General features: G+C 43.3%; 2 protein-coding genes across 3 annotated transcripts; both read right to left on the bottom strand.

Annotated features, from left to right (window-relative positions):
• On the bottom strand, nt 1-9,867 carry ilf3a (interleukin enhancer binding factor 3a). 2 transcript variants are annotated; one of them, XR_012953527.1, is made up of 20 exons: nt 9,756-9,867; nt 9,150-9,292; nt 8,595-8,706; nt 7,934-8,127; nt 7,631-7,799; nt 7,295-7,490; nt 5,310-5,401; nt 4,706-4,801; nt 4,467-4,578; nt 4,276-4,373; nt 4,087-4,195; nt 3,846-3,986; nt 2,546-2,736; nt 2,070-2,189; nt 1,793-1,924; nt 1,534-1,683; nt 1,164-1,385; nt 1,003-1,041; nt 514-843; nt 1-313 (listed from the first exon to the last, which is right to left on the bottom strand). XR_012953527.1 is itself a non-coding variant. In XM_076090642.1 (20 exons), exons 2-20 carry the CDS (start codon nt 9,257-9,259, stop codon nt 207-209), a joined length of 2,625 nt encoding a protein of 874 aa, XP_075946757.1. In that variant the 5' UTR covers nt 9,260-9,292; nt 9,756-9,867; the 3' UTR covers nt 1-206. The 2 variants fall into 2 exon arrangements, 1 of the variants encoding a protein (XP_075946757.1); XM_076090642.1 differs by having other exon boundaries at nt 1,164-1,290.
• Nucleotides 9,868-11,680: 1,813 nt separating this feature from the next.
• On the bottom strand, nt 11,681-14,815 carry ptger1a (prostaglandin E receptor 1a (subtype EP1)). The gene is made up of 2 exons (XM_076090803.1): nt 13,946-14,815; nt 11,681-11,947 (listed from the first exon to the last, which is right to left on the bottom strand). Exons 1-2 carry the CDS (start codon nt 14,813-14,815, stop codon nt 11,681-11,683), a joined length of 1,137 nt encoding a protein of 378 aa, XP_075946918.1.
• Nucleotides 14,816-20,500: the final 5,685 nt, after the last annotated feature.

The following is a 20,500-nucleotide window of genomic DNA, read 5'->3' on the forward strand; positions in this document are numbered from 1 at the left end:
AACAAGCCATGGTTTATTTTTTAACACTCATGTCAACACAGACATGACGAAGGACGTTGAGGAAGAGAACGGGTATCTTTTAATCAGAAGCCTGCATCTGTGACCTGCAACCTTCTTCAGCAGATGTCAAAGTAGTGAGATAAAAACACAACAAAAAACACAGAAATGGCAAAGTGCGGTGATGAAGGCTGAACACGATGTGGTGATTAGTAGTTCATGTCGCTGTATCCAGAGCATGCGCCCTGGTTCTCTCCTCCGAAGCCCTGGTACGCGCCGTATCCCTGCTCATTCCCAGAGGACTGGTTTCCCCAGCCTGTAGAGTGACATCACACCAGAAGGCGTTAACTTATGTAACTTATGTATCTGATGCATTTCCTCTTAAGACACGATGTTGAAACATGACATAAATGCAGTGACGGATCATTTATGTATCATAAGAAGCACTAGCAGGAAGAGATGAAGCTGTGTATTTGATTGCAGAAGTGGATTTCAACTTGCTCCGTCTTTACTCACCGTAGTTATTATACACTTGTCCACCCGTCACCGAGCTGGGGTAAGCTGTGCTGTACATGGAGTAGTCTCCTCCCTGGCCCTCATTCTGACCTTGGGTCAGCATCTTCTTCTTCTCTTCTCCATAACCGTAGCTGTAGGGGCTCTCCTGGTCAGCAGGAGGAGGCATCGACTGGTAGCTTTCCGCCTGCGGGGCGCTGGGGTCGGAGCTGGCGGCGGGCGGGGAGGCGAAGGTGTTGCTGCCCTCGGGGTAAAAGGTGCCGTAGCCAACGTTGCTGCCTGATCCAGTGCCTTTGGCTGCGGCGCTCGCTGCATTATTACCATAGAGATTATCTAAAGCAGAGATGACAAACGGCAATGAACAAGTCAGTAAAAAGAACCCGGGGGGGGGGGGGGGGGGCATGACAGTGGTATAACTTGAGACTGATGTGTTATTAAGGCGACTACAGAGGAGAACATGTAGGTGTATTCAGGTGAGGAGTGAACACTTACGATAACCGGTGCCAGTGTTGCCCTCATAGCTGTAGTTGGCTTTTAAAATAAAAAGGAGAGAAATGACTATTTAGTTATTTCTTTACAGGTGTATGAAGTGTACTTTAAAAGGATCATATTGTTAAACTAGGCCGACACCGAGAGAAAGCCAAAGCCTTTACTCTTGTTGTATCTGGGTCCCGGTAGAAACGGTTTGCCTCGGCCCCGGCCTCGACCTCTGTTGGGACCCCAGCCACGAGTCCCGGAGTCTGAAGGAATGCCGCGGATAGTGCCGAACCCTGGGATGTGCTGTCGGACAGGAAACCCGAGAAGAGTTGTTGTAAAGAGCGAATGCTTTTTGGCAAGAGCGTGCTTTTGTGACCGATGTGTTCAGAGATGCATTTCTACATTAAGATAAAAAGGAACGATTCCCTAAGTGAGCATGTGTACATTTACAATACCGTAAAGCCCCAATAAACAACATATAAAGAGCCACCTTCACTCAAAATGGTCCACATCCAAATGCAGACTCCCATCAACTGGATGAATTACCATGTCAGTGTACGTGACCTTCTTCTTTGCAGAGCTTCTGTTGGTGTCGTCGTCTGGGAACAGCTTCTCCAGAGCAGTGAGGGCAGCGTAGGCCTTTGCCTCCTTCTTATTAGAGCCTCTCCCTTTGAACTTCTGCCCATCGACCTCCACCTACACACAACAAGTGTCGTCACTTCTGTGTTCACTGCACACCACAAGACAGAAATCATTTGATGATCTTTGAAGTCTTTGTTTCTGGCATACGATACCGCTGACTCACCTCCATGACAAAACACTTCTCGTGGGAGCCCCCCGTCTCGGCAGAGAGTTCGTACTTGAGGCTTCGGCGCTTCTCGTTCAGCTCCATCACAGGGTTCTTGCCCTTTTTGGTCAAGATAGGACCCTGACCGCTCTGTTCAAAGCAAACGGACAAACAATGGCTGTGACACACGTGACTACAAACCCGTTACTTTAACTTTATTTCCTCTTTCTGAGGAAAGCAAAGCCAGAGACGGCTTCATTGTAAGGGAGTTTTAAAAAAAAAAAGAGACCCATACGTCTTCTGATGTAGAAGAGGCCGCGCTGGCAGCTTTTACTAATTCCTGGGTTCCTTCAACATCACCGGCAGACTCCGCTTTAGATTCTGAGCCCGTTGGAAGACCGAGATCCTGCAAGACCTGAGAATTACAGGAGTCAAAACATCATCATCTCTTCCTTCAGGCACACGGTGAGCTGCAACGGTGAAGAAACAACGTCAATGGCAGGTGTTGCTTGCCATTGACGGAGTCAATGCCTTCAATCTGGGGTTTGGTTTTTGTGTTCGACGTCAATGGGAACCAATCACTAAAACTACAACAGAAATTCAGACCAACAAAGAAGTCAAATTTGGGTTCGTCATTGTAGCCAGTAAGAGCAAGGACGAAGCGATTAACACGACGCTACACCACAACCCTGGATGCCATGCAGGCTGATTAGAAAACTAGCTTTAGTGCTAAAGTCACTCATGGCAGAGAGAGAAACACGAAAGGCTTGCCTTGGTGGCTACATTAAGTTTGGCAGCTCGTTTGGAGGGCCCCGTCGCCTCGTAGGGCTTCCCGTTTAAGTCCACTGCCATCGTGAAGACCGGCTCGTGGACCGGACCGGTCTGAGATATGAGTCGGTACTCCAGGCCGGGTTTGTACTGGTTCAGACGCATCACGGCGTTCATGCTGAAGTCATCTGTGACTACAGAGAACAAGGAACGGGGAGAGAAACGGCAGAAACACGAGCGGTGAAATTAAATGTGGAGATTAACCGAGCAAAGAGAAAAGAATTGCATATTTCTTAAGCCCATCAAAAGATAATCAAGTTTGTATTAGCAGGTCAACACATTCCTGGTTCAGTGAACTGAAAAACTTAAGAAATACACAAAACTATAAAAACCTGCTGCTCTGTAATAACCAATAATTATGTACATTGTGTTGCCAATTTATTAAGACATTAGACTTCATTAGGGGTGACCGTGAACAGATCTAAGGAGCCCGATTCGACTGCCAATCTCACGGTTGAATCGTCGCAGTGGCGGGAAAATCTGGTTATTAAACATCAGATCATTCCATTCTGACTGCGCGGGGGTGCTGAGTGTCTGATTCTATTGTTTAGTTTCTCCCAATAAATCATGACATTGCCTATCCTGGCATAAATATCAGCCTATTAATAATACTGTTAATGCAAATTAGAAAATAACTCACGTGCTTTCAATCAATGTCCTTAGTGTGCAGGAATAAATCACCATAAGTTGTACTATCCAAATTTGTGGGACCGTCGGAGCCGCCTCCTGTCGACAGCCTCAGAAAGGCAAAATGACAACATAAGGCGACTTTCAAAAATCAAAGAATACATTTATTAAATCAGAGCACTCACATAAAACCCTAGTGTAAGAGCGCTGAATATATTTAGAATTTATGAATGTTTTTCTGTTCAAATCAGCAGCTGGAGGCGCTTAGGAACAGCTGTTTGCAGCTTGATTGGACGATAGGCAAGTCTTGACCAATCAGATTCGACTATGTAAATGAGTCGGGGACACCCCTAGATTGCATTAGATTTAGCAGTGTTATAATAAACTGGCACCTCAATGCATGTGGATGTATTTGTACAAACTGGATGGAAAATAAAAAGAGCTAAATTACACTCGGTGTAATCGTTGAACATATATACAGTTGTATATTATAACACCTGTAACATGTCAGGCTCACGTTGTGTGGATGTTAACATGGAGTTATTATATCCACAGCTCATCTCACAGTTAAAAGGGCTCACCGCCGACACCAGGGCCTCGGATATTCATTACTAACATGATTTCCTCTGAAAGCGCTTCTGGAACTTGAGGAACTTCCTCTGTTTGCTGTTGAGCTGTGGCCCCTCCACCTCCTTCTCCATCTCTGTGTACGGCCTCTTGGACGGCAGGTTGAAGTGTCCAGCCGGTGGTATTTGGGCTGCATGGAACAGCAGAAACAAGCGTAAGAACAGAAGGTTTGCGTGGAAGCTTTTAGTGAACCGCACAGAAGCAGGTAACGGTCACAGATTGCCGGGTACCTGTGCCTTCTCTGCTGCTGGATCCCGCTGATTTCCGTGGCTTTATGGGTTTGTAGTCCATCCCCAACACCTTGTGCATTTGTCCAAATGCACACAGCCTCAAGGCAAACTAAGCAAAATGTAAAAGTAAGAGACTACGCACAGAACTAGGAGTGTGATTTGGTGCACGTCTTGGTATCCTCTCGTTACCTGAGCACTCTGCGTGATGTCTTCCCGCTGCTGCAGAGTCAGATACGAATTGGCGTCGACTGTTTCCTTCTCACATGGATCTTTTATTCCCGGGCCGTCTTTGCACAGATACAGTTAGCACAACGCATGTTAATGTTGATGCCATTGTACAAACGTCCATTCTGGTTTTACAGCTCAATAACAAGGTTCACCTTCCAAGAGCATTCCGGATGCAACGCACTCCAAAACCCTGCGCAGTGACTCGCCTGCTCCCATTGGTCTCTCAGACGTACCGATAGCCTTCTCTACCAGCAGTTCAAGAGGCTGTGTGGAGATGAGACGCAGAGTATAGACACGACTTATCAAGATCCAAGGTTTGAGTTAAAGAGCTAGAGAGGAGCTGGCACCGGTTTATACACAACTACATCTTAAATGACATGTGAAGGCTCACCCATCCCGAGAGCGGCGTCCAGGTAGGAACACGGTTACACAAGTCTCTCATGATCCGGATCACGAGGACGGCAGAACTTAGGTTGTTGACTTTGGCCTGGAGACACAAACAAAAGCCAGTTGAGTCGGAGGCGCTGCCGCCTCGGATGCCACCTCCACCCTGTGCTCCGAGGCTCCACGAAACCACCCCCGAAAACAAAGCACAGACAGGTCAGAACAGCTTAACCGTCTCCAAATCAACAACTGTTCAGACAGATATGAGCACACGGCTTCGTCCACGTGCCGTTTGTTGTGGACAAACAGCTGATATTGAGAGAGCTCAGCATGACAAGAGGGCTTTTTGATAAATCAACTCATATGCTGGCGTCTATACCAATGATTTATCCAAATGTGTCATTGGTATGGATCAGCAGATCACTCTTCACTCTTCATGAGGAAAACTCTGAAACTTCCGACTCACTTTCCTCTTTCACAGGATTACGGGCTACATCAACAACAACTGAGGGCACATTTCAGAAGTGCTACTGTCTCCAAATCACAAATAAATAGAGACAATTCAAAGAAATAGCTCAACCTTATGTACAAATAAGGACGTGAATGCAAACCTGGAACCACTTGGCGTGGCGGAGAGACGCCAAGGCAGTTAGGCATTTCTGCCTGTCCAGAACGTCCGGCGCATCGTTGACTGTTCGCGTTGCTATTGACGAGGTGGGGTAAGAAGAAAAGGTACAGTTTGACCAAGGGGGGCGGCTCTGTCTCGCAGCTCAGGGAGTAGCAGCTTTCCCCAAACCGGCATCGGCGGGGAAAGGGGGTCCTAAGTACTTAATGTGGACATCTTTGGTCCCAACGAGAACAATAGTCACCGGTCACAGATGCCAGCTCACTTTTCCAGTGAGTGAAAAGTGGAAGTAAAATATGTCATAAAGACACAGCACACATGTACAACATTGTATTGCATGTTGTACATGTGTGCACTAAGGAAACTACAGGAAACACCCCCTTCCCTCCGCCTCTCAGCTTGGGTTTGCTGCTGTCCCCCCTCCTGAGACAGCGTGTCCAGTTGGTCAAAGGTCCAGCGTTCCTAAAAACTTCACAAACTAAAAGGTAAATCACAAGCATTTAGATAATCTTCACGTCTGCCCCACACTGCAGCAAAACTGATGGAGTCCCTCGTCTCACAGCGATGGCCTTATGAAAGATTGGAAACACAAGAGGCCATACCAGCTTTGTTCAAGTACAGTTCTACTGATCTATCCCCAGCAGGGTTCAGACTTCTGTTGGTTTCCACTCTGCACGAATTACAGATCAGATTAAAAACTTTAAAACAGATTGCCAACTGTGAAGTATGCTTGCAGCAGCGCTGCACAGTAGCCACAATGACAGTAATATTGAACTGAAATGATATTTATCTGCACTACGCATTCCTTATTCAGGAAGGTTTAAATGTAGGGATATTATGGTAATATCTGTTAGTAAGAGTCTGTGTTTACCAGTAACTATAATTAGATTATATAATACTAATAACAATGTTGAGTCTGATCCAATACTAACAGATGTAGCCTACTTAATCTGACACACTTTATTTATATACGTTTTCAAAAATACCACGCTGGTAAGCTGAACTTGTTGATATGATATGAATGTAAGATAAACTGGGAGAATTAGACTGACGCGGACTCGATGGGATCCGCTGGATAACAGCCTCCAGCGGTGTCACAGAGCGGAGCACCGGCTGAATGGTTTGAACACGGTTCTTTGCTAACGGTAATTAGCGTAATGTCGCTTAGTGAATCAATGCATTGGATAGTGTCAGCACTGCACGTGATCAAGTCTGAACGATTGTGGCAGCAAAATTCATGTTTACAGTTATTACACCATTTTAATTGCAGTGTAGTAAATGGACTAAAACTGCACTGAGACCGGTATGGATCTGTTGGTGGGGCTTCAGCGCTCCCCTCGACCTTTAGATTATCTTATTGAAGCTTTAGACTACCAGATAAATACATCTCATGCATAAACACCCCACTAACCAACACATTGATCTATAAACAAACAGGGATTTGATTGTTTCTATTCGATGTCCTTATTGTCAGTTTCATAAACACACATATGTATTTATCAGTTTTGCTGCAGCTGGTGCCAAATTGATATGTTCAGCATCAAGGACATGCAATGCGCGCTTTAACTTGTTATTCTTGAAAAGCCTTCACTTTAAACATGAAAACCATTCAACAAGAATAAACAGCGTGTTTGTGTTTGTTTTTTTGGTGATGACTGTGGCATCGTTATCAACAACACGTGCAGAATGCATCAGCGACTACAGAGGAAGTGTAGTGCCGGCAAACGCCAGTTTGTCCCAAAACGACGACAGGACTCTGGAGTCAGTGAAGAGCCAACGTTCATTGGTTGATCACTGGCATCGGTCTGAGACAGTCACTGTACAAGCTCCACTGAGGGTCAATGAGATGAAGACGGACAACATCTGTCGTGTTGGAGTTACAGATCAGTGGAGCAGTACAGTGTCAGCACACTGAGGACACACAGATCAGGCTGTGGCAGCTGATGATGAAGACTCAACCAACATACGTACCTTCTTCTTCCTTTTCCTCCTCTTCTCCCTCGTCTTTTTCCTTTTCTTCTTCTGCAGTTTTACTCTCTTGCTTTGTCCTGAGAAGAGGTGATGTCAGGTGGATAGTGAGCGTCAGGGCCGACTCCTTCGTGCTCGTCACAACAAGTGCTGCATCCTCTGGACACTGGCTGACTGTATATGTCCCAGATGAATTTGCCTATTAAATAAAAGAAGAACAAATCATGAGGGAAAGAAGAGAGGGAGTCTGAATATCTAGAAAACAACAATAATATAATTTTAAATCTGTGAAATGTTTATGGAGAATGGCGTAAAACAAATGTAGGTACTCAGTTCGACCTCTAACTGCGCAGTTAACTTTTCAGCCACTTGATTGAGCAGAGCGATGGTCGGCTTGTTGGAGCAAAGCAGCACGAGCTCCAAGTCCTTGTCTCCCGTCAGCAGGAGTCCCTTGGCCACCAGGCCGACCCTCATAACTCCACGCAGGACACGATCTTGTGAGTCACCACTTTCATAGTGAAGAGGAGAAAAGAATAACTTAAACATTTACATAAAGAGAGAGGACTGTGGAGTAAAAAGACTCATTTTGAACACTTGATAAACTTGTTAAACTGCCGAAGCCCATTTGGACATGTTGCTCACCTCCCTGGCTCTGCATTCTGTTTGCTATCTTTCGGAGTGTCCATCTGGTCGGACACAGTCTTGAGGGCACACTCCACGCGGGAGACGATGGACTGCACCGCCTCCAGCTCCTCTGGTGAAGGATACACTTCAGAGTGTTTAGCCATCACGTGACGATCATGTGGCCCCGTGCGCACCTGTGGGACCGCAGCTTCCTTAATTGGGAAATGAGAATAAGAAAAGGTTAGCGTTAAAGAAAAGAACAAGAGTGTAGATGAGAAAATCTATCTTTTGTTTATACTGGAATCATAATCTATTTATTACAGAAATAACTTAGAATATAGGACTGTTCAACAAAAGCAGTTCTGGCGTTCCTCAATCTGTTTTTTGCTCCTTGGATGTATTCCAATCTCATACAATAAGTAAAAATAGAATTAGGAAGTTTAAATATTAATAGTAACAGTTAGGAAGTGCATGTTGTTGTTTTTTTAAAGCACTTGGAAAAAAGAAACATGCATCAAATAGTGCTTTCGTGCGAGAGGAAGAGCCATCTTGTGCAAAAGAAACTGGAAAAAATGAGATGCTCAGTCTTAGTGAGGAGAATAAGTGACTGCAATTAAAAAGCCTATAAATGATCAAGTCTTTGTGGGGGGGGGGGGGCTTTAACAGGTGAAACAAGAACCTCATGGTGCCGATGGTCCTCAATCTCCTCGATAACAGCGATGTAGTCGTGGTACTGCCTCAGCTCCTCCTCGTAGCACAGGCAGTCGTACCAGTAACGCAGATCCTCGTATCTGGAGAGAGGAAATCACTAAAATGAGGACGGCTCTGAATCGAGCTCCAGCAGGTGCTTCAACGATGCAGTAACACGACAATCATCACTTTGAACATTTAGCAAGACCCTTCAAGGCTTCATCGACCCGAAGCAAACAGAAAACTTCTATTTCTCAGATTTAAAACTATTAATGTTTGTGTGCTTGCGGTGTTCGACTGCTTTAGCTTTTTTCACTATGTTGTTATTAACTTATTAAAAACGTGGTTGTATTCTCTTGCACATTTTACTTGTTATATGTACATTAATATAAAGTACATAGAGTTAGCATATCATTAAGTGGGCTATCAAATTAAATTGCCTTGCTTTTTATCTCTTCATCTCTTCTCTATCTATGTTTTATCTGTGATTGAATGTAGGGCTACTGAGCAGAAAGCCTTCCCCGCGCGCTGTGCGTTACGTTACCTGTCAAAGTCGTGCGGGAGGAGGCGGTGGCCCTGCTGGATGAGGCTGTCCCAGTACAGCAGCTCGTCGTACGCCTGGTGCTCGTCCCACTGCTCTGCAGCGGCCGCCATGCTGTCACGACTTTCGGATCGAAAGCTAGCACCCTATTCAGAAGAAAACAACCTCTGTTAGTCTGCGCATGAATGGTAGATCATTGGCAGTGTGCAATCAAATGACGTGCAATAAATGACATTAACATATGCGGGTCTGCTGACAGCTAACAAGCTACCGTTACGCAATCAGTTCCGGGATACAAACGGGGCTGAGCAGCGTGTGCATCAGTGTCGGTAGTTTAGTCCGCCTCGAATGAACACAGGCGACCTCACACAGCTGCCTAACGGTCCCGTGATTCACCTGCCCATCCTAATATGCTGTGTTGAACCACAGTACTGCGACAGAAAGCTAACGTCAGTTAGCTTAGCGTCAATGTTTGTAGCACTGACTGCCCACTTGATGCTCGCGAGCTATCGTTAGCCAGCGTGTCGGCGCAGTCATTGTAAACGTGTCATGAGAGGTGTCGACACCCCTGACGTCTGTGTAAGATCTGCTTGAGTAGTTGACGCTTACCGTTGACAACGAGCGAGTAAAAAAGACCTTTTCGCGGTAACGTAACGTTAGCTACCGACCATCAAAGGGTCACTAGGCCTGAGGATGACGTATATTTTTCTTCTTCTTTGGTTTTTACTGGCCGTGAGCTACAAACATAGACTTTGAGGTCCACGCCGCCACCTACTGTGATAGAGAGGGTCACACGCTGATATAAAGAAGACTTTAACTAGCAATTCCTTAAACCTTAACATATTCGCACCTGTACTGCATATACTAATACTGCATGCGCATAATACTACCTGGTAACCTTTTGTAAATAACACAGGTGCATGTATTTTTGTTTATTTAAAGTGTAGGCTTACACATTTATTTGTATAACACATGGTCCAAGTGTTGAACAGAATGCAGGATGTTTCTGTGCGTGTGACACACCAGCACAGTGTTAAACGAGCACTTCAGAGTGAGTCACATATCACTACCTGTTTCCAGGTCAGCCAGGCATGTGGATTAGGAAGGAAACAATGTTTCTGTCACAAATGTGGTTGGAAAGAGATGATGCAGGGGAGGAAACAGATAAAATAGGAAGCTGGTAATAATAGTACTTCACTGAAGCCCTGCACCTCGTCTAAAGTCATAGTTTATCGCCTGTAAGGAAACAGGTCACATGAAACAGCAACTGAATTCAGCCTGAATCAAAAAGATCTGCTCATCATCCTTCCTGATTCATTATGTTATTGTCCACATGACCTTTGAGGACAGTCATTGATTCATCATCATTTTCATCTAAAGTGAAGTCCAGAATGAATCAGCTGGAAGTCCCTGCTGCAGATCTCACTGCCCTCAGGAGTGAAATCATGAACAAGCCGAGAACAGATCTGTATCATTGATACTCAAGAAAGCAGATAACACTGAAGTACTGGAACGCACAATTATCTGTTGCCATCTGACTCTGAAACGGATCAAATTAATACAACTGGTGTTTATGGGAGTTCACACTTAAAACACTGCTTAGCTACCAGAATAATTATAAAATATATAACAGTTTTATAACTTTAACATTGTCTGTAGTGCAACATATTTCTTCACTCTTCTCAGCGTATTTGTCAGGAAATTTGAGGAAAAGACATCTAGTTAAAAATAAATGCACAACTTCAGAGTACGGTCACATTGCATTGTTTTATTTACATTCAATTTAAAGTTATTTACATATCCTCTGTAAATTGAGGATATCCAATTCAAGTATTAACTCATACAATCTTACGTTATTTCACACAAAGCACTGTATAAACACATCGAAAGCCTATTTACACTTAAACAAACAAACACTCCACAATATTTGAATATTAACATTCCTTTATGAAATACATTCAGCAGAATAATGAACATTATGATTACAATCTAAATACTGCCTCTGGTGGTTACATTGATGGAGCTCCGTTCTTCTCCATGTATCTGATGTTAGAGCCACGAACTGTTTATCTTTCACTTCCAACGCGTTACAAACGTTAGAGTCTCTCAGGACAGAGCGTGGTGATACTGTGGCCCACACCTCTGCCTTTACCATGAGTTTAAAATGAGAATAACAATAAGGAATGTTCACTTACTATTAGTAAGCAATAGACAGTTTATGTGCAAAATCATAGCAATAGCTAGCTTCCATTTGAAAGGTCAGACGATGAAGTCACTGGTAAACTTTGATGAAAGAACGGCATGAAAGAGATATTTTGATTTAATCCACAAAGTGTTTCCAGAGTGGACCAGCTGAGGAACGTCAAACTGCTACTCTGATCTACTCCACCGTCGCAGCCACAGTTAATTTCCTCCAACATGCTTCTCTGTTGGCCTCTCCTTCGCAACGTCTTTATTAGGTGAGTCCTTCAACAGTTCAATGACCTGGTTACAAAGTACATTCTTTAAAACACTTGATCAGTCTTTCTCTCAGCTCACACCTGGTTGACATTCTTCTCTGAGCTTTGAAAGGAGGTGGGCTCCCAGCGGCCGATTATATTACCCCTCAGTCCTGCCTGGCACTTAGCGATGAGGTAGATTTTGCGGAGGACAGTGCGGCGCAGCAGGATGTAGACCCAAGGGTCGAGAATCTGGTTCCACGTGGCCAGCCTCACGCCCATCACCATCAGGGTTTTGTAGCTGGACAAGTCCTCTCCTGTAGATCCTGCGTAGGAGCGGATCACCGACATCAGGCCAAAGATCTGCAAGAAACATGTGCTCGCAATTATTAAACGAAGAACGAGCAAACACACTGCACAGATAGAAAAGCTATAATCACTCAAAAATAACTGTTTTCTTTAGTAATAAGAACAAACTAGTTCTTAAAGCGATCTGGTTTGATTTGTGAAACACAGCAGTAGATGGGTGAGCACCCGTATTCTTTGTGACATGAATACACCAATATAGTTTTTACATTATCACATTAAATATTATTATTGCATCCATATCAGCAAGGACACGGGTCACCCAACAAGCCACACACCTGAATGATAACAGGTGAGGCTCAGCTTTTCCTTTTGGTTACAAAAGGACTAAAACTGGCCCTTAATGCTGCTATTACTAGAGTCTAATAACAATGTCATAACATGGCAGGATCACCAATATTTATATCAATACTTATATTATTAACAGCTACTATTATGTGAGGGAGAAAGATGCGTCATGTGATTACTTCAATCACATGTAAGACATTTAAATTGTAAATAACAATTGTTTTTAGTGTGAATCCATTGAACTAATGAAGTGATTGCTACACACACACACACACACACACACACACACACACACACACACACACACAGCTGCAGGCGAGGCAGAGAGTGCATGAATCAAGAGGAGTGTTCATGGGCCCTGAAGGTGGTCTAATGGTAGATGGATCAGGTATACTGGAACTGACCCTTTTGACCCCATTAAGCTGATACTCAGAAGAAGACTTCATGGTTCTGTTAATACTGAAGGTATCTGAAGGAGCCTGCAGCAGAATCTGCTATCAGAGTTTGTTACACACTCTATAGAAATAGATTTCATTTTTTATATTTCATTTCTATGAGACACTCTCTTCCTGTTAATTGTACACTGGATCCATTATTTGTATTTGTTATCATTATTACTGCTTTGAATAACCAGAACAGATTTTTTATTTATTGTTCAGGTCTATTCAAGTCGCTGTCTTTTACGATTGTTCATCCACCAAGTACAGTGGAGAGAGAAAATAAAGAAGCTGAACATCTCTCTGGTCCTTATCAGTGTGCTAATGCAGAGGCTACGTTAGATACGAGATCCAGCTGCTCCAAACCACCGTCGTATGTTGTTGTTGTTTTAAACGACAACAATATTTTAAATCTGGTGCTAATTTTGCTCTCTCATGAAGTGACATAATCCTGGGAGATAATCCTGTCCAAAAATGTAGGCACTGAATGACTTGAAGTCCCTGCACATCCACACAGGAGATTTCAGTTACCTGGCTGATCAGAGCACTTTACATGCGGTCACTAAACTTTCAGCACCAATAAGAAAGGTGTTCAAGTGTCCCGTCCTAACAGTCCTAACTAAGACGCTCACAGTCCTGAGGTGAGCTTTAATCATTTACATAAGTGAAAAACCACTTTGTAAGTGAACTATTGCTGTTATATTGACCTGACACCATTTCTAAAGCTGATAGCGATCTGTACCGATAACAAACATGTTAGTTTAGCTGCTAAGCTAACATGTTTTATAATACGTTTACTTATGCAAAGCAAATGAGTGCTCTCAGACTGCCGGTGTGTTTATAGAAGAAAGGCGATGTGCACTGCTTTCCAAATCACATACTTGTTCTTATAGTACATACTGCAGCTGCCCTTATAAAGTACATACTGTTGCATGCAGTATGCATTCAACTAGACATGCTACTTCATCAAAGCATAGCACCTTGAACTTTGGCCATCGTGCTCATGTACCCGCTGTGCAGAGGATTGTGGGTCAGAATAGCCAGAAAAGCACGCTGGCTTGCATACTGCACAATGCGACCGGATGCAGAAGAACATCCTGGTATTTTTCGGCATGCTGCATTAGACATACTATGTATTGGGACAAACTAAATATTTTCCAGTCATACTCATTAATAGTGGTAGTATTGGTCCTGGAACTCACAGGTGATGTCATTTTGACCTGACTGCATGCTTCGCTCTCGTTGTACTTGTACAAGGACGTGTACTCACCAGCAGAGGGCTCCAGCAGATACAGGAGGTGACCATGATGCCGACCAGCTGCACCACCATCTCTATGTCATGGGACTTGGCTGAATGATGGGAGCCGGGCTGCCTCCTGAGCCGAGCGAGCACCAGCGTCACCCCACTGATGGTGTTACACACCAGCGCCACGGCCAGCGAGGTCAGACCCAGTCCAGAGAACAGCACCACAAACGCCAAATCCACCTCCCGAGTGTCACTGAGCACTTTAATGAAACACCAGGTCCCTGGGTCCTGGTAGGTGTAAGAGCCCAGCTGAAAGCACGGCAGCATGGCCACGCACAGAGCTGCCAGCCAGATGACAGACAGGCAGATCTTTGTGCGGGTTTTGGTGACCAGGGATGAGTGCAGCAGCGGCTTAGTGACACCCAGGCAGCGCTCAGCCGCCATGGCGCTGCCCATAAAGAGTGGGCACAGGCCAAAGAAGACCATGCTGCCACCCAGGAACTGACACATCCCATCAGAGTCGTTGAAGTCCTCGGGGTGCACACCTCCAGAGAGGTAGAGTCGGAGAACCAGGGCACCAGGGATCACATGGCCGATGAAGTCCGTGACCACCAGTGAACTGGCAAACAGAAGGAATGTGGCTTTGGTGCGCCGGCGCTGGAGAGAGTAGGCATTGGCCAGGATGAAGAGAGCCACGATGTTGGAGATGATGCCCAGTGTCATGGACAATATGACGACAATGATGCCGCTGGTGGTGGGCTGCACAAAGGTGTGGTTTCCCTGCTGCGACAGCCCTTCAACAACCACCCTGGCCTCCACCTTCCCTCCGCTGTCATTGGAGAAACGAGGGAGTAGCGGGGAGACTGAGGAGTTGTAGTGGCTCAAAGCTAACATCACTGAACTCTGAGGGTCAAGAGGTTCATAGTTAAGGGAGGCTGCAAGAGAAAGAGGATCAAATGGGTACCGAGCATATGAGCTGTGGATCAACATAAATAAAATACTGGTGACTCGATGATATGGAAGTATTATTAAAAACAGCAAAAGCCACACATACAGTATATATGAAAATTCCTGAAGAAATAATGAATGCAGATGTTTTCATGCAGGGAACAAGTATTCACTGAATGGTTTGATGCAAATATAATGATATGAATCGTATGATATGGCCGCAGTCACCAAATCTCAACCTAAATGAACATATATGAGAGATTTTGGAGCATTATGTTAGACAGCGCTCTCCACCACCAACAACAAAACACCGAATGAGGAAACTTATTTTGAAAGAATGGTGTTCAACCCCCCAGACACACAAGAAGCACTGAAGCTGCTGTGGCCTCAAACTAAGAAACTTTAAATTGTCTTTGCATTCAATTCATAACCCTTATGTGTATTACCTCGTACCTTTTAATATTAAGATGTGGGGACTTTGAATAACTTAAAGAGATTAACATAACTTCTTAGATGACTGAAGATCTGACCTATATATAACATTTATTTTGTCTCCCCACAAATCTTCTGCTAATATCTCTGTTGAGCCTGCAGGTCCTTTTGAACGCTGCGTGTCCAGCCTGAACGACCTCATCACGGTAACTGTCTGAGCTGCGGTGTTACATGATGGAGAGACTCTGATCACTCAGGTCTAGTTTGGTTGGAGGTCAAACAGGTCATTAAAAAGAGAAATAGATCAAAACACACTACGGCTGAGCAATGTTGTATACTGTGACCTTACAAGGCAACTACTGGGAACTGCAGATATGATTACAATATATAGTAAACATCTGATTATTTCATCACATTTATTCAGGATAAATAGAGTTATTTCTTTTCTTACAATATGGAGTTTAGTCTGACGTAAATCATGTATAGAAAACCTAATAGCTGTAGGATGTATCTTATTTGCTTTTGTTGTTTTGATTATTTATTTTCTTAACTTATTTTACTATCCATTTATTATTTATTTATTTTATTACTTTTTATTTGTTGTATCATTATGCAAAGTGGATGATATGATTTCACTAAGAATGTAAATAAAGTGTTTTTTAAAGAAAGAAAACCTAAAGCTGACACAGATCCTGACATCAGAACGGTTGTTAGAGTGATTAGAGAATAAACTTTATGTTTTGTCCTTTATGTCTCGTGAGTTTGTTAGTTGTGGAAGATGAGCCATTAGATGGCGGATTTGCGCTTTGTTGCACCTTGCAGAATAGTTTGCACTAAAGTAGCGTTAAAGAAAGTATGAACAGGAAATGTATGATAACAGTAATAATAAAGTCTAAAAGTTATTTATAAAATAATTGTCATATTTTTTGACAAAGATGCAATCTTGAATTCAGCCAAAAACGACCTTATTCTTTTTTCAATCCTTAGCTTTGAAATGAAGAAATGTCTCACCTTATAGTTCAGATATCCTTCTCGGTCCAGCTCAACAACCAGAGAATAGCTTTCCTCGTCAGATATCCAGAGATACTCCACAAACAGGGTCTATGAAACTATTTCAGCAAAGTCCACAAACAGATCATTTTGTCTTTTGATGAAGTCCAATGCATCGATGTCCTCTGCGGAGTGTTGTCCATGGCTGAGTCTGTCCGGTTGTTTCATGGTGGCTTTAACGTAACGAAGAAGTACCCCACTGACACTCAAGTACCGAGTCACGTTTTATATTCTCTGTGTCTTCAGTCTGTGAGGGCGTCTCTGCTTCTGCTCTGCCCCCCTGAGTCAAGTCTCATCCGCTCTCCTGCGCTTTGCGGCGCAGCGCTCTGTTTACACGTCGTTACGCACTTTATGTGTGTCACCTATTTCTAAGAAATGATCTGGTCAGATCTCAAATTGGCCCATTTTGTCTTTAGGAGTTTGTGTACATCAAATGTTTAAAGCTACAAAGCAAAAGACACCTTGACTTTGTTATGAAACAGAAGGTTATGGATTGGATATGTTTCCTTGTGACATGATGTGAAGACAGTGTTCGGCCTTTTGTTTCTGCAGCATGGATCGACGTTAATAGATCCAGTTTCATACTTCTTTTATTTTTGCTGTTTGATGCGCAATTCTGTGCTCAAAATAACCTCTGCGCGGTATCAATTATCCAAAGAGATCCAGTGCCTAGAGGATCAGTCTGCTGTTAGAGGGGGTTCTATTTCAGTTTTCTAAATAAATGACCTTGGTGGCATTATTATTTAGAGTTTAATAAAAACATTTTTGGTCGAATTATCAGATGTTATGGAAACTCATAAGAAAACTGTGAAAAAGTCATATTATTCCTGATGAAAGCTCCAGATGTTCGTCAAGGACTGTGAGGTTTTTGCAGCTGCATTAAGGAAAACATGTAAATATGTCTGATTGACAGATTGAAACCATGAATGAGGCACAGTGTATTTCTAATTGTGGTGCTCTCCTGCAGACTGGGGACAGGTGCTCATGTTTGTTTTCATTTCTCAGGGAGCTGGCAGCAGCTGGACACATTCTTTCACAAGTTGAGGTTTGGAAACAGGGTAAGAGCAACATGTCTGCTGGTTCACAGGGAAGAGGGTGGGGGTGGGCGCAGACATATCATTTGACTACATTTTTGTTTGAAAAAGAGGCACCTGCAGGAATGGTACTGTTGTGCAACAGTGTAATAAGTAAAAAACAATTAGTTTGAACATAAAACCACTTTTTTTGCTGAAGTTAGCATGCTGACATGCTCACAATGGCAATGCTAATTTGGTGACATTTAGCAGGTATAACGTTTAGCATATTTGCCATCGTCTAACATTTGTCAATTAGCACACTAGACACAAAGTACTGCTGAGAGTGATGGGAAAATTGCAGATCCGAACATGGCACAACACAAATGTTTCCACCAAAATTCAAGTCAATCCGTCTCATAGTTGTTGAAACATGTCACTCAGAAACGTCAACCTCATGGTGGCGCGAGAGGAGACGTCGGAGGATTACCAAAGTCGGTTGGATTCATCCTCTGGGAACCATGAATAACATTTTATGGCTATCTGTCCAACAGTTGCTGAAGAAGTTTGTTGGCATGTTGTTCCTTATGTCTCCCTCATTTTGCTGTTGACTCTCTAATAAAAGCATAAAATGACAAAAGACACTGAAAGAACGCAGGTGGCGCTAGAGGAAAGTCATCAAAGTCATCAGGATTCACATGAATTTAAGCTCGTGCATTTCAAGGCAATCCAACCAGTTGGATATTATTACAAATGAATTGGCCTCTTTTATTCTAACAGACATATCACAGTAAAAAACAAACCGAGAATTTAAATGTGAATTTATACACATTCATCTCTGACCAGACTGATGTTGATTTCAAAACCCACAGAAGGAATTCAGACAGAATAGACAGCATGGGAAGTCAGTGCTGTACTAAACTGCTTTCTATTATATTGGCGTCATATATCTTATCGGCACATCAGAATAGGCATGTTTCAGTGTGTGCTGCTCTTGGACTAAAGAGCCAATTATTTGTCTGATTGCCTTCCTTTCTCGGTGCCCATTTAGACTCTAAGTGCAACAATCAAGTGTTTGGCCGCCATGTGTGTTTTTCCTCCGACTCTGAAACGAGACCCTGTTGCCCCCATTTTCCTCATCAATTGCTCTTATGGTGCCATTTGGCCTCTGCAGCCCACTGGCTCTTCCAATACTAAGTCTGGGGTTTATGGGGTTGAGGCTCCATCTACACCCTCCTTCTCTTCCACTGACCACAAAGTAAAAAAAAAAACACCAGACTGCATACCTGATGATCTTTGAAGCACGCTGAGATGGAGGAGCTCCTCAGATTGGAATCATTTGAGAGTAAGATCTCTATCTTTCCTGAAGTTTGAAATGTAAGACTGAAGAAAAGTCTTTTCTTGTTGCATGTGCACAGAAGTATTTCATCTTGGCTTCAACACTCAACACTCCCCCACCACAACTGTTGAACGGTTCCTCTAATCGACCCATTTTGTCAAAACCTTCTGCAGAGCAGATGCCTGTATTTCAGAGAGATCGAGTATTTTCTATTGTTTGAGTTGCTCTGAATTTGACAGCAGTTTGGTTTGCTCTCTAATATTTGATTTTTGTTTTCTAGAAGAAGGATATTTAAGCCTGTGCCAGTAAGTGCAAGTGCAAGGTGCTATTTTCAATCAAGCAATGACATCCTGCAAACCTCTGCTGGTCGTGTACTTGTGCATTCCTCACTGACGTTTTAACGAGATGCTGGCTATTATGAGTGGAAAGCCACACGCTATCTGTCTGGGCGCTTCACAAACGACTGGCCAGAAATGAAAGAGTGGACTGTTTGCATGAGGATATTCAGCCGAGAGAAGAGGAGACAAACATGCTGTCAAAGACAGAAACTAGTTCAGCTACTTTCCTCTGATGAAACACATGCTCCTCGTAGTGCAAATTGTTTAAAAAACTGCCGTCTGACTGTCTGGCTGGAACTCAGAGGTCATTTCTAATATTTGGTTTCTGTTGTACCTACTGTGTGTATCAAACTCTGCAAAGATGGGAGAGAGAGCTCACTGTGCCGAGAAAAATAACAAAACTGTACGATGTTGAAATCCACAAATACTCATCGTGGTCATCCATTCTGGGCAATGCAAAATACAAGGTCAAAGGTCACAGCTGATTTTTCTGTTTGAATACAACGAAGAAGTACGATCGTTAATCAGTGTTCTTTGATACAGTAACATAGAGTTCATTCAGTGATGCAATGCAGATTTCAACATTTTGGGGAAATGCTGAGGCAGAGATAATAATAAGAGGCATTAGCAGCGCCTCTATAGTGATGCGTTTAATATCGTCCAACAGAACAATAATGCTAGAAATAAAATGCCACAATAAACACAAGATACAAACTGTAACCAAGCCGTAACGTTTTGGATCCCCTGATTGTTCTTCCAGCATCACCATGAGGTTGACATATTGTGTTTTGCCTGAAACATCTCTTAACCACTAGAGTATGAATTGCCATAACATGTGGTGCACACATTATGTTCCCCTAAAACTTCCAAAGACTTTGGTGATCCCCTGACTTTTCAGGTCAAAATATGGTTGCACACTTACAATGGGTAATTGGATAATAAAGTTCTCCTGACTCAATATTCACAAATGCTGGACAAATGTAATTCTTCTTCTGTTATCAGTATTCAAATGAGGTCAAATGAATGAATGATGAACAGTCTCCCTCTGTTATAAATGCTCGTGTTGGGTCTGCTGCATGTCCTTGAAGATTTGCAAACCAATGACAGTAGCTGGTAAAACCTCCATTGTGCACACTAAAACATGAAGGCTGTGGGTGTGTGTGTGTGTGTGTGTGTGTGTGGGTGTGTGGTGGTGTTTGTCTTTCTAAAAACGCTGAAATGCAAGATTATGAATTCCCCTTTTTATCTTTGTTTCTTTCACCACATCAAAGTAAAACAGGGCAGCAAAGACAAAGACTTAACACAAGGCATCAGCAGTATCTGCCTCCAGAGCAGAGCAACCGGAGATGAGCAAAGCCAACACAATTAGGTTGTTTTGTAACAATTTATGATCTGTGTCAGGGTTTAATTGTCGGGGTTTAGGGAGTTGGAGGGAGAGGAACACTTAGAAAAAAGTGGT

The sequence above is a fragment of the Anarhichas minor genome, unplaced genomic scaffold, assembly GCF_050575085.1.
Source record: "Anarhichas minor isolate MPS153535 unplaced genomic scaffold, ASM5057508v1 ptg000012l, whole genome shotgun sequence".
Taxonomy (NCBI): domain Eukaryota; kingdom Metazoa; phylum Chordata; class Actinopteri; order Perciformes; family Anarhichadidae; genus Anarhichas; species Anarhichas minor.

What these genes read in the sequence shown, in the direction of transcription:
- ilf3a (XM_076090642.1), bottom strand. Translation starts at nt 9,259, where the DNA reads ATGGCGGCCGCTGCAGAGCAGTGGGACGAGCACCAGGCGTACGACGAG. An exon ending in GGACGCCGCTCTCGGGATGG is followed by an intron (nt 4,579 to 4,705) that starts GTGAGCCTTCAC and finishes ATCTCCACACAG; the next exon opens with CCTCTTGAACTGCTGGTAGA. An exon ending in CAGCAGCAGAGAAGGCACAG is followed by an intron (nt 3,987 to 4,086) that starts GTACCCGGCAAT and finishes TGTTCCATGCAG; the next exon opens with CCCAAATACCACCGGCTGGA.
- ptger1a (XM_076090803.1), bottom strand. Translation starts at nt 14,815, where the DNA reads ATGTTAGCTTTGAGCCACTACAACTCCTCAGTCTCCCCGCTACTCCCT. An exon ending in TCTGCTGGAGCCCTCTGCTG is followed by an intron (nt 11,948 to 13,945) that starts GTGAGTACACGT and finishes TGTTTCTTGCAG; the next exon opens with ATCTTTGGCCTGATGTCGGT.